The 14581-nt window shown below is 43.5% G+C and overlaps 1 protein-coding gene across 8 annotated transcripts in view; it reads right to left on the bottom strand.

The window, feature by feature from the left end:
• The window catches only part of STOX2 (storkhead box 2), a 157147-nt gene that overhangs the window by 15353 nt on the left and 127213 nt on the right, over positions 1-14581 (bottom strand). For all 8 annotated transcript variants that reach the window (XM_049704308.1, XM_033409270.2, XM_033409272.2 and 5 more), the window contains one exon: positions 4660-4812. In XM_049704308.1, the coding sequence (XP_049560265.1) occupies positions 4660-4792 (133 nt within the window). In that variant the 5' untranslated portion in view covers positions 4793-4812. The remainder of the gene's footprint in view (positions 1-4659; positions 4813-14581) is intronic.

The following is a 14581-nucleotide window of genomic DNA, read 5'->3' on the forward strand; positions in this document are numbered from 1 at the left end:
ATTGAATACAGTTCCTTGTGCCATATAGTAAAACCTTGTTGTTTATCCATTCCATATATAATAGTATGAGGACCTATTTAGAAAGCTGAGAAGCAGTATTATTCTTTTCAAACCTTTAAAAAATATTCTTATTTCTATAATGTGAACTGGTATATAAAAGTTGTTTTCAAAAATTTAACCAATATAGGGCTTCCCTGGTGGTGCAGTGGTTGAGAGTCTGCCTGCCGATGCAGGGGATGTGGGTTTGTGTCCCGGTCCGGGAGGATCCCACATGCCGCGGAGCGGCTGGGCCCGTGAGCCGTGGCCGCTGAGCCTGCGCGTCCGGAGCCTGTGCTCCGCGGCGGGAGAGGCCACAGCAGTGAGAGGCCTGTGTACCGCAAAAAAAAAAAAAAAAAAAAAAATTAACCAATATAGAAAGATGATAAAAAGGTTTAAGTATCGGCATATCAGACATTTTTACTAGAAGACTTTTTAATAAAAAGTTTCTTTAGAATATGGATGTCCAAAACAGGAAGAGGCCAAAATCCAGACTATTCTTTCAATTTATAACATATGCATTAAAAATAAGAGCTTGAATGTTTTAATAATATTCAGTTAGACTTCAAAACTTTATTTTCAAGTAGTAAAATAATAAAAAGTAAATAGTGTTACCTTTAAAAAACAAAAAAAATGATATTTGAATCCCTCCAAAGTTTTAGAATTGCACTGAAATACATTTTTCAAACAGAATTTGAACAGTATTAAGTTTTCTAAATTGTTCTGTTCTGAAGTAACTTAAATGATAGCGAAAGAAAAGCAGAAAAATCAAAGGAAAAAGAGAAAAAAAGGAGGAAGAGAGATAAGAAAAGAAGGAAGGCAGGCAGGAAACAAAACTTCATTTCGGGAAATAGTAGTTTAAAATGCAGAGCTACTGCTGAACAAAGTTTTAAATAATTACTACCTTGCCCTAAACCAGTGGTTGGCAAAGTTTTTCTGTAAAGAGCCAGATAGTAATAACTATTTCAGGCTTGATGAGCCATATGATCTCCCAGTTGCCACCATTCAACGCTGTAGCCTAAGGAGCCAAAAACAATATATAAACTAACAGGTGTGGCTTTGTTCCAATAAAACTTCATTTACAAAAAACAAGTGGAGGGCCACACACAGCCTGCAGGCCATAGTCTGCCAAGCCCTGCCCTAGACTCAGGTTTCTATGGTGTCCTTGCAAACTTCTAGGGTTGACCAATAAATCATCATATGAAAAAGGTTGTTAGCTCCTCTTGGTCCATCTGAATGCGAGGCCTTGGGATTTAGGGTCACTTACCATAAAAACTAGCAGAGTTGTTCTATGGATTTCTCTACAAAATATTCCAACTTAGTGACACTGTTAGCAGCTGTCTGGCAGTGACCCACAATTACCTATTACATACTTGCTCTGTGTTCTTTCTTTTCTCTATTTTTTAAAATTAATTTAATTTATTTTATTTATTTTTGGTTGCGTTGGTTCTTTATTGCTGCACATAGGCTTTCTCTAGTTGCGGCGAGCAGGGGCTACTCTTCGTTGTGGTGCGTGGGCTTCTCATTGCGGTGGCTTCTCTTGTTGCGGAGCACAGACTCTAGGTGCGTGGGCTTCAGTAGTTGTGGCTTGTGGGCTTCAGTAGTTGTGGCTCATGGGCTCTAGAGCGCAGGCTCAGTAGTCATGGGGCATGGGCTTAGTTGCTCCACAGCATGTGGGATCTTCGCAGACCAGGGCTCAAACCCGCGTCCCCTGCATTGGCAGGCGGATTCTTAACCACTGCACCACCAGGGAAACCCTCTGTTCTCTATTTTATGGCCCTGTAATGGGAGATATGTAACCAAGTTTGGAAAAGCTATGGGATCTCTCATGAACCTACATAAAAACAGAGGGATTTTAAAAGCAGCTGGGATGTTTGATGTCAGAAGAGGCTACCCAGGTAAAAGGCCAAAAAGAACAGCCTTCCTTCACAAGAGCATCAGTTCATGAACACATTTGTCCCCTTAAGTAATCTCACCTGGGATTCTCTTATCTTACTATTGAACGGAAAAGGAGTCGCCTGGAAGTTAACAGAGAAAGACAGACAGTGAAGAATATTCAGAGATAATAAAATGTTAGAAAATTTAAGATAATCAATAGGTTGAAGGGGTGGGCTCATGTCAGAGCTTTTAAAGAGTACATGTAATTTCAAAACATATTACAGTTGACACTTGAACAATGCAGGGGTTAGGGGCACCGCCCCCCCTCGTGGTCAAAAATCCGGGTACTGCTATCTCTGCCTCAAAAACAGAGGAACTGATAAATGACTCACCCAAGGGCAGGAAGCTGAGATAGTCTGGTTTTGATTCCACATATTGTGATCTCTAATTGAACACAAACATTCCCTTACCCTTAATTTAAAGATCTATGAAAGGAAAATACAGATACTAGATTTATTGAAAAAAATTCATGGATTAATGGACTTGCACAGTTCTAACCCGTGTTGTTCAAAGATGATAATTAGAAAACCCCAAAAGGAGGGAAAAAAATCACTGGGAGAGAAATATGAAGTTCCTTTGGGGCAACAGGAAAAGTGGGGAGACTCAACACAGTGGGTGACTATTTAAAAGTAGTCCCTCTGCCGTCTCCCCATGGGTGGGCTGCATTTCCCTACACCTTGACTTTGAGTTTGGCCGGGTTTGCTTTGGTCAATGAAATGTTAGTGGGCGTGGCATGACCAGAGGTCTGAAGAGCCCCAGAGCCCCTGGACTTGTTCTCTTGGGCCTCTGCCACCCCAACGAGCAGAATAGGTCCCCTTCTCCAAAGTGGACGGAGTACAGGTGGAACAGTCACCTGGCAAGTTCCAGCCTGGACCAGCTGACTCGTGGAGAACCCACAGACCCACGAGCTAAATAAATGTTCATCGTCATACGTCACTGATGTTCTGTAACTGTTACCCAGCATTTTGTAGCAAAAGCTAACAAATGCAGCCAACAGCTCATTTTACTGAGGTTTAAGGTCTCTTCTAGGTCGAATGAAAAATATGTCAAGTGTTTGTCGCTCATTTTTAACGTACGCTCTGTTTCAAGCTAGGTATGGGTTGAGATCAGGCCAAGTTGGCAAACTGGTGGCCCAATAATGTGTTTTATTCGACTTGTATGTCGTCAGCATACACATGTTAAAATACACACACACATGCAAATTGCCATTATTTAAGGAAATTTATAGATTTCACCTAAAACTGTATTTCCAGATTGTCTTAAAAAATTAGAAGATTTGGCAACTCTGGGAGGGTTCTATATTTTTTGGGGGGGCAGATACAATACACTGGAGCTGAGTAGTGGGCTGCTTCTCTTGAGACAGGACATGAGAATTCCTCAGCTTATCACCACTCCTAACATCTTCTAGCACTGGAGGCATCAGATACTATTCATACAGTGGCTGGGCTATTATCTTCTTTTTATAATACTTAAGAGAAAAAGACAATCCTGCAATCCCACTCCTGGGCATATATCTGGAGAAAATTCTAACTTGAAAAGATACATGCACCCCAATGGCCACAGCAGCACTATTTACAATAGCCAAGATGTGAAAACAACCTAAGTGTCCATCAACAGATGAATGGATAAATAAGATGTGGGGTGTGTGTGTGTGTATTTTCTCCCCCCAATAGAATATTACTCAGCTGTTAAAAAGAATGAAATAATGCCATTTGCAGCAACATGGATGGACCTAGAGATTATCATACTAACTGAAATAAGTCAGACACAGAAAGACAGATATATCAATATTACTTATATGTGGAATCAAAGAAAAGGATACAAATGAACTTATTTACAAAACAGAAACAGACTCAAAGACATAGAAAACAAACTTATGGTTACTAAAGGGGATAGCAGCAGTGGGGGGGGGTGTGGCAGAGATAAATTATGAGTTTGGGATTAACATGTACACACTACAATATACAAAATAGGTAAACAACAGCGACCTGCTGTATAGCACAGGGAACTACACTCAATATAGGATAATAACCTATAATGGAAAATAATCTGAAAAAGAATATATATATATATAGAATCACTTTGCTGTACACTTGAAACTAACACAACATTGTAAATTAACTATACTCCAATACAAAAATTTAAAAATTAAAAAAATTTTAAAAGGAAAAAGAACCATTTTGTTTAATTTTTTTCTTTTAATATAAGGCCAGTTTAATTTATCAAATAGCATACTCTTAAAACTCATCAGGCCGTGACATGAGCATGCAAGATAATGTTTATTTTTGACATTACTCTCTTTGCAGCTGAATCCCTTAGGACAAATTTTCAGTTGTTTCTGACCCGGTCCCATGAATGAAGATGTTCACGTACTTTAACAAGGTTGTGTTGTAAAGGTTAAATGGAATTGTGGTAGTCTTTCACAGAATTCTTCAAGGATTCTGATTTAATTTCTTTCCCTCAGTGCCAATTAAAAACTATTACAGCTGAAGAAGGCAAATTATTTTTGAAGTGACACTAGTGACTTGGTTTTTAATTACAGAACTAAGAAAAGTTACTGGTCAGTTTTGTCAAAGATTTTTCTTTTCCTATTAGACTTAAACATGGGATGAACTGTCCATAGGAAGTCCCAGAGCAGCCAGAGCACACATCCATTTGGGAAGTGCCTCATTCTTTTCTTGTTACCTGGGAAACAGGTGGTCAGGTGCTCCATCAGTGCTTCTTGGGTGACAGGTTTTCTTGCCGAGTTCATTGCGGAGATGGCCAAGCAAAGGATTTCCCCGAGTGGGATAAACTGAGATTGACTGATGGGAGACATACTGATTGGTGACACATCACCTGTAGAAAGACAATTTTCAAGTAAGTGGTTCATTAAGACCCAGCCACTTGTCACACACACACCTCCACACACACGCGCCTCTCCCGTGACTCTCACCTGTTCCTTGTGCAATGAATACAATCAACCCTCAACACTGAGGTGCGTTACAGCCACGTCCTCTCAGGTGGAAAGACGTGCACAGAACGGCGGAAGCTTCAATTGCTTCCACAAAGAAGACTTGCGTTTAAAACCTGAGATCTCGTTTAAATAGACTTGCTACTGAAAGGCTTGCAACAACGGAGCCTCTTCAAATGATCTCTGCTTTTATTAACTCGGAGCTGATTTGTTTAATAACTGTCATTCACATCTCGACAAATGCACTTGTGGGAACTTGAGGATTCATTCATTCAAACGCTGGGTGCCCTTTGCCCCAGGCATCTGCTGGGGTCTTGGGAGTCACTTGGGAAAGTGAATGAGCCCCCTCCCACCAACATCTCTGCCCTCAAGGAGTTTCCATTTAAGCGGAGGAGACAGACCAACGTTCATCGTGAGCCAGAGAAGGCTGAAAAATAAACTGGGGCAGAGAGGGTAGAGTGATGTACGCCAGCCGGGGGTGAGGACGGAGCTTAGAACCAGGAAGTGAGAGGAGGTTTTACCAAGGTCGTGCAGCCTGAATCCGGTGCTGAAGTGGGAGTGTGCCGGGTGGCTGTGGGGCGTAGGGGTATTTTCTGGGGAGCAGCAGAGAAGGGGGACAGGTATATAGGGACTATTAACAGCAAAGAGCTGAGTGCCCAAGGCCTTCATTCTATGAAGGATGGTGCGCCAGAGAAGGAATTTAAGGAATGACAGTGTCAGATATGAGTTTCAAGAAGAGGACTCCGGTGGCCACGTGGAGGACGATCTTACCACCCAGGAAGGGCTCTGGCATATCCTGCACACGTTTGCATCTGAAAGAGCCAATGCAGGTGGGGGGAGGCTGCAGACCCAGAAGCCAGGGGCAGACATGGCAACATTTAATGCACATAACTGCCTTCCTTTCTGCAATCTTGGCGTCACAGTGTGGTGATTTTCAAGTCATGTTCCAAGGAAGGATCCCTAGCATTCCCCAGAGAGGCTTCTGGGGGGCAGGGAGGGGTGCCCCCAGCAGAGGGAGGGGTGGGAGGGCAGGGAAATCTGCTCCTGACATCTGTGTGCCACCTGTTTCCTCCTTGGGGTTCTGTAAGGTTTCACTTGAGAAAGGCCATTCAGAAAGGGGGTGAAACCATCAGCGGAGTAGAAAATCTGTGAGCTTCTAAGCTTCTTTCCCACATGGATTTACATAATCTCTCCTCTTGTTTCCAAGTATGATTTCACTCTTGTTATAAATCACCGTGACTAACCAGAACTGGACTTGGGCCAACCTGTGGCATTAAGCAACAGCCTCCAGGAAGGTGTCTGGGTGCTCTGGGGTGGACCAGCCTGCTGCACCCAGCCAGAACTCCTAGTTTGATGGGGGAATCCTGAGGCCTTTTGGGAAAGAACGTGAACCCTGCTTTGATGGACTGGATGGGAAATGCTTTGATGGATAAAACCAGGCAACAGCACCTGGGAATGAAAACCAACAAGTGAGGGGGTAAGTCTAACAGGTGCACCAGGTGGAGCATCAGGACCCCAGTGTCAAAGGTTGAAGCCTGACCCCCCTCATCCCCAGGCCCAGCTCAGTCCAACGCTCCCCTCTTTCCTGCAGCCGTCGGGGCTCCGATCAGCTCTGCTGTGGCTCCATTCTCTGTAAGATGTGGGTCTGACAAGAGGGAGACACTTCCTCAACAGCCAGAGAGAGGGGGGAAATACACAAATCCAGAGCAGCAGAAACCAGGAACTGACCTAACTTAGAACCCACAGACTGCCGGGGCCTATGGGATGTAAGTCTCATAAAGAGATAGACCTCTGAGAGATGCTTGCAAATATTTGTTGGGGTAGCAGAGGGCAGAAGCTGGAACACGGAATTTTGGGAGGCTGCTGAGGATGTGAGTTTCACTCACTGGCTGGTGAAGCTCAATTCATATTGGTGACTCAAAAATGACAGAATTGGGCTTCCCTGGTGGCGCAGTGGATGAGAGTCCGCCTGCCGATGCAGGGGACACGGGTTCGTGCCCCGGTATGGGAGGATCCCATGTGCCGCGGAGCGTCTGGGCCCGTGAGCCATGGCCGCTGAGCCTGCGCGTCCGGAGCCTGTGCTCTGCAACGGGAGAGGCCACAACAGTGAGAGGCCCGCGTATCGAAAAAAAAAAAAACCAGAAAACAAAAATGACAGAATTATCTGGACTGTGCCCATCTCAGTAGGCAAGCTTGCTACTACCTAGAAGAGTGTATTTAAATCTTTGAAAAACTGTTGTACCCTTCATTCAAACACAACCGTATTCTAAAGGCTTCTGTGTAAAGGATGAACTAATGGTGGTGGTGAGACGCAGTAGAGGGGTGTGTTTAGAGCTACTCATGTTCAAATCTCCCCTCCCCACGGTGGCTGTGTAGCTCAGCCATAGCCACTCTAAAGATCTCTCCTGTGGATCCTTTTCTGTCCCTCCACCTTCTACAGGACAGGATGAGCCGCAGTGAGGCAGGTTTCTTAAGAGTTGCTAGGTTGGTTACGTGGACTTCAAAGTCACCCGGAATTTTTTTTTTTTGGCCATGCCACACGGCATGTGGGATCTTAGTTCCCCGACCAGGGATGGAACCCATGCCCCCTGCAGTGGAAGCACGGCATCTTTTTTTTTTTTTTTTTAATATCTTTATTGGAGTATAATTGCTTTAAAATGGTGTGTTAGTTTCTGCTGTATAACAAAGTGTATCAGCTATACATATACATATATCCCCATATCTCCTCCCTCTTGCGTCTCCCTCCCACTCTCCCTATCCCACCCCTCTAGGTGGTCACAAAGCACCGAGCTGATCTCCCTGTGCTCTGAGGCTGGGAAGCAGGGCATCTTAACCACTGGACCTCCAGGGAAGTCCCTGGAATAATTTCATAAGTCAGATGAAAAGGACAATGGGGTCAGCTAACAAGCACGTGGGGGGGTGGGGTGGGGAGATCAAAGCACGTTCCAGTACCTTTGGACCTGTACATCATTTGGGAGGGTAACACCTTCTAGAATTTGCCTGTCATACTTATGGACTTCTCAGAAGACTAAAGATACAAAAATACTACATAGAATTTTTTTAAAATAATGCAGGTCTATTTTCTAATTTTGTATATGTTATAGGGAACTTGAGCTTTCTGTAAAGAAGGAATGACTATTAGCAAAATTAACGAGTTTAGGTCATGCTTGTCCTTATGCTGTTAGCTGAAATTCTTGTTTAGTTTAACTAACAAATATCAAACGTTTACTGATCTTCTAAGTTAATTTCTTTTCAGTCACTGCAGCCAACTGTAAGAGGCAAGTAAGCTTTAAGTGTCTCTTGAAACGTATTGGCATTGAAAAAGCTCAGTTTCACTATAATACTGAATACATGGAATAACATTTAACTCAGGAGAGAGAATCAAATGGAATTTGGATGCTCTAAGTGACCATCTCCACGTCCTCTTGTTTTTATTTATTTATTTATTTATTTATTTATTTATTGCGGGACGCGGGCCTCTCACTGTTGTGGCCTCTCCCGTTGCAGAGCACAGGCTCCGGACGCGCAGGCTCAGTGGCCATGGCTTGCGGGCCCAGCCGCTCCGCGGCATGTGGGATCTTCCCAGACCGGGGCACGAACCCGTGTCCTCTGCATCGGCAGGCGGACTCTCAACCACTGCGCCACCAGAGAAGCCCGTCCTCTTGCTTTTATACTGCACTAAGATAAATTACTTCTCACTCCCGTCCCACCCCACCGGCCATCCTGTGTCCTCTACACCCACATGCTTCCTGGGTCTCTTCCCTCCACTCCATCTGCCATGCGACCCCTACCCCAGGTCACTGTCACCCTCACCTGGCCCATGACAATGGCTTGATGCCTCCCAGTACTCTCTCCTACCCAACACTCCATTCTCCACAGAGCAGTCTTCTTAGAAAAGCGTAAAACACGCTGCTTCCCTGCATGAAATCCTGCAGTGACTGCCGACTGCGCCTAGGAGATCGGAACTCCTTGCCGGGTCTACGCTGGCCTGAGCCTGTCCACCCACATCTGGGACCATCCGCCGACCCCTCTTCCGCTCCCCCCTACAACATGCTCACAACTTCCTCTGTTCTTTGAACTCACCAAGCTTTTTCCCCACTCAGAGCCTTCGCCTTTGTTGAGCCCCTGCCTGGGATGTGCTTCACGCAGATCTCTGCAGGACGGGCTGCTTCTCCGCCTCTGGGTCTCCATTTAAACAGGGCCTCCTAGGGAAGCCCTGCCCAGGCACCCGATCTAATGCTGTCCTAAAACCACAGCACACTCTCTCTCATGTTACTGGATACTATGGTTTATAATAAGAAATATATGTTTGGTTTTCATCCCCATGTCTGGCACAGAGCTCCTAAAACCCTTGGAATTTCCTAAGTGGTGAGAGAGATCAAGGTATCTTTGTTACATCAGTGAGGTGATTTTTGGACCCGCACCTAAAGATGGGGGCTCATAGCCAGGAGAACTAACCACGTGGTTACAGGGTTGGAACTTTCAGCCCCGCCCCCTGACCTCCACCGGGGAGAGGAGAGTGGCTGGAGGTTGAATCAATCTTCAACGGCCCATGATTTAACCAAGCATGCTTATGTAATGAAGCCTCCATAAAAAACCAAAGGATGGGGTTCAGAGAGCTTCCAAGGTTGCTGAATACGTGGAGATTGGGGAGGGTGGTGCACCTCGGGAGGCATGGAAGCTCCGTGCCATCTCCCTATTCCTTGCCCTATGCATCTCTTCCACCTGGCTCTTCCTGACTTGTATTCTTTTATAATACACTGGCACACTAGTAAGTAAAGTGTTTCTCCCCGTAAGCTGCTCTAGCAAAGTAACTGAACCCAAGGAGGGGGTGGTGGGAGCCTCCAATCTATCACCAGTCTTTCAGAACACAGGAGACAATCTGGGCTTGCGAGTGACATCGGTGGTCAGGGGTGGGGTGAGGTGAGGGCACTCCTGTGGACTGAGCCCTTAACCCATGGGATCTGATGCTTTCCAGGTAGATGGTGTTGGAATTGGGATGAACTGTGGGACACTCAGCTGGTGTCAGAGAATTGCTGGTGGAGTGGGGACCCCCCCCCACTACTGGAATTGGTACCAGGGTCCTTCCAAGTCACTGTCTTCACTCTCTGAATGTGTGTATGTGTGTACTGGTATACTGTCTGTCTCACCCACTAGAATATAAGCTCCAAGACAGAAGGAAACGTGAACCCCACATTCCTACATTCTCAGTGCCTGGAATAACACAGAGCTCACCCCAGACACCCAGTACTTGTTTGCTGAATGAATGAATATCCACTTACAACATCGGAATCCAAGGGATTGCTCAGGGTATCCAAAGAGCTGTGATTTTATTAATATATGTTGCTAAATAATTGCAAAACGAACACAGAATTTAATGAGACCAAATATACTTAACCATGAAATTTCTAAGACTCTCCTATTAATTTTGCCCCAAACATAGCAGTTACCACAGAAAAATAATTATACATTAAGTGAGGGCTAAGACATGCATTTAAGATCTATATAAAAGGAATTATAGGTACCGATCAACACAACACAACATCTTATTCAAGTTTACAATGATTTTCTTTGGATCTTATATCAGACCTACTTAAGGAACCAACAAGTCATTCTTAAAATATGCTACTAGAAAATTCTTCCAACAACTGGACCACATTTATGGTCAAAGAAGAAAACAAGGGAATGTAAATACTGCTAAAATATTATTGGTCATCATAATCTATAGAAATGACCACATTTTGCATAAACTATGAATTGTTACTTGTCTATAATTTATAGGATGGATTTTTCTATTGCCAGAATTAGTTCTGAACATATTCATAAAGACAACTCCTGGAAAAGCTCACGGCTACCTTGTGGGCTAGCCAATTCTTTCTAAAATGCTATAATTCTGTCCTATTGTTCTAGAAAGCAGGGGTAAATAGGTTTTATCTCAGCTTTATTTTCTTACGAACATCCATTTAAGTCCAGTCCTCAGGGAACATTTGTCAAATCCAGGATCATTCAGATCAAGCCAAGCACGGTGCCTTGGACAGAGCAGGCATTCAATAAATTTCTGTTAAATGAATTTAAAATGTGAGAAGGCATGACAATATTACAATTCTAAGTAAACCTTGTTGATTTTAAGAGCATTTCACATTAGATTTCAAATACCTCAGGGAATATTTGGACACTTCTTTCGTTTAAGGTACTACAGTCAGGCTAAGAAGTATGAGGACAAAGGTAAATGTGTCCGGTGATGACGAGGAGAGTGAAGGATGCCGTAGCAGAGGCGGGAGTGAGCGTGTGCGGGGCACGGCGCAGCGCGCTGAGCTGGGGATGCTGACGGCCTATTCTGGCACATCTGGAGCAGGCTGGGGGTGAGACGGAGAGAAATGCAGCCTCCTCGTAGACCAGAAGGCTCCACACTCTTACCCTTTATGCTGACAGGAACCCTGTGTATGTTTATACAGGGGAATTACATGACACGTTTGTGTTAGAAAATCACTCTTGCGCAACTGTAGGGAACAAACTGGTGACTATTACCACCGCCAGGCAACTGAAAGGAGGGTCTGCGACAACAAGCAGACATCATGCATGTGCCGACTTCCTGTCTTTTATCTTCTACAGATGGTGACTTCCACCTCAGAAATATCTTTATCAGGCCCATGCATTTTTACTATTTAACCCCCTCTATCTGCTCTCCCTTCCAACTTCTGGCCAGTTACTTTAGTTAGGATTCTTTCAAAAAATTCTCTCTCACATAATCCATCCTTTCAAGAAATTTATTTGAGTGCCTCTTAGATACCCCAAACCTCTGAAACTTGAGTTCCAAAATTGTTCCTATCTTGGTTCTTTTTGTACGAAAAAAAAAAAAGGAAGAACTATAATAAAGCTCAGTCCTCTATGAATGCCATTTTCCCCAGTCACTAATTTAGGTTCTCTGTGCTCCCCAACCTTTGCATACGCACGGGGGGCAGGGCGGGGGAGGGACGCAACTAAGAAGATGTGACTTCCATGACAACCTACACCCACCCCTTCCCAGATGATACCCATAGCTTTCCAAAAGATACCTACCAGAAAGACAAACGTAAATCTCTTTCCTTTCATCTTAAAGTACCCATCTTCATACCCATCAAATACGAAAAGGAAAGCTGTAATTTTTCCAGGTGGATCACATCACAATAAACTATAATACAACCTTGAAAGTTCCCCAAAGTTCGTCTTCTATCTTAGCCTTCTTTAAATAATCTTTTTTTTCCCAAGTACCAGCATTCCGTCCAAATTATCCTGTTTTCCTCTTTATTTTCACATACTGTTTTCCATTGTAAATGTCAATTCACTCTGTATTCTGGACTGAAGTTACCTTTGACCCTAACGAATTTCATGAACCAAAGCAACCTACTTACAAATGCAGTTCTGAAACTGTACTAATTTATCACTGGGAAACTGCCAGTATAAGAAGGCATTCAGGAGATAGTTTGATAAGCGCCCAGTCTCTAATAACAAAATATAATTGCCACTCTGTGTCTGCAGATGAGGGTTGGGATGACATAATTTCAAAGATTCCTTCAGACTCTCAAATTCTTTGATTCTATATCAATGCAGCAGAATTCTGGCATAAAAGCATAATACAGTACTGCTGTCTACCTCTGTTTCCGTCTTGCTGGAGAAAACTAGTTTAATGCTCATCCAACCAGAAAAAGTAGGCTGTAATTTTAAAAACGATAGCAAAATAGATTGATCGGCTATTAACTTTTTCCCGTGTAATAAAGGCTTCATAATTTACTCTTTTCTAACTCAAAGTCTTGCTCCTCAGGACCAAAGTGTGCCTGTTTTTGTTCTCTGGACTGCCAAGATTAACACTAAAGTTAAAATTATAGATGCCAATAAAACTACCACATGCAGTAGATACCGTGACTCATAAAAATGGTCAAACACGTCTGTAAAATGTACAGTGGGCACAGTGATAATACAGGTCTATTCCTTTCAACAAACTATTCATAGAACGATGAATGTGCCGAGTTTTATCTTCAATACCCTTGGGCCTGGGGAAATCATTAGCTCTCTGAGGTTAAGTGAACAGTTTCTTGGAGGCAGAACGAATCAGATGAATCTTGTGTTTTACAATTTAGTTCAATTTATTAACCCCGATTTTATGTATAGGTGTTGTTTTTGGTTCTTTTAACAGACGGTTCTTTTTTAAAAAGCTGTTCTAGAAAAACACACATCCCCTTCCTATACATCCTCTTGCAGACCGAAATACCCTTACAGGGGGGTAGAACACACAACCCCCATCAACTCACACGCTGCTTCATTTTAAGTAGCTTTCCCTTGAAACCGAATTACTATACTTGACTTTCAAATGTTTGTATCTGAAATTTAAAAGGCACCCAGCATTGAAAAAGGCATTTTTACCAGTTTACTGTATGTCTGGCTTAAATGCCACAGATCTCAGAAATTTAAGGCTGAGTCTTCATTGCAATCGTTGATGGCAGTAAAGTTGACAATAAAAAAATTTTTTGGAAAATTTAGAAACTCTCTAACAGCTTTTCTAAAGCTCCCTGGTGCTTTCTTTCAACACTTGATGGAGTTCTCTTAAAGAAGGTCTAATTCCTAAGCTTATTATTTAGATAAACTGTTTTAATTCAAAAGAAAATGTAAATACGAGGCTCTCATTAATAATACTACAGTGAATGGTGTCTATTAGCTATGACTTACTAAGAAACTTCTAATGAGAGTTAAATAAGAGTGGTCATGGTGGCAGATGGCAGACACACACACACACACACACACACACACACACACACACACACACACACACATACGGGTTAACGTCCACCGTATCACCTGAATCTGCTTAGCAGCCTGTCTAATGCAGAGATGCACTAGGTGTAATGACAGATCAGCCGGTTCATTGGTTTACAGAAGAAACCTATTATGTTCCCGAGGCTACAAGCTTTCATTAGTCCTATTAGCTACTACTCTTGCTACTGAGATTTGACAACTGATGAAAAACTGTCATAGGATAAGCAGAGATGGACAAGCCACAAAGCGTGGAGAATCAGATAGAGGAGGCAATCAGTGGACAGGGAGAAGTGAGAACTCTGTAGTTCGGGAGGTGTCTTCACCATCACCAAGGATGATGACAGGCATCTCTCTAATCATAGACCTCGAACACTTCTGGAGCGTTCCGCTACTGCGATAGATTTGTAGCTGAAAAGTCACAATGAAAATATGAGCCATCGGGCCAATTATCTGTTTCCATAATTCAAACCTTTGCTAAGAAGTCTCCACGTTATAACCCGCGTGGGGCGTATGTGAGGCACTATGGAGTAAAACATTCGCACATCGGGCACTCAAATGTTGTTGAGTAAATAGGTACTACACATACAGATGAGGCAAGGTAAGACCCTGCTCACCGCCGAGATGTTTCCCATCAACAGCAGCCTCCTTGCTCCCTAGTCCCTCATCCAGGGCTAAGTGAAGACCATTTACCACCAGCGATGAAATCATGATGAAATACCAGTCCTAGATGACAACAGGTCATAAGAGCTCTCAGATGTCATGCAATTCTGCAAGGCACCTGGCTAACAAGAGTCCTGTGCAACAGAGTGTCTTCTTTTTCTTCATTATAAGCGCATCATGTAGGACAGAATCCAATGCCCTATT

The sequence above is a fragment of the Orcinus orca genome, chromosome 21, assembly GCF_937001465.1.
Source record: "Orcinus orca chromosome 21, mOrcOrc1.1, whole genome shotgun sequence".
Classification (NCBI taxonomy): domain Eukaryota; kingdom Metazoa; phylum Chordata; class Mammalia; order Artiodactyla; family Delphinidae; genus Orcinus; species Orcinus orca.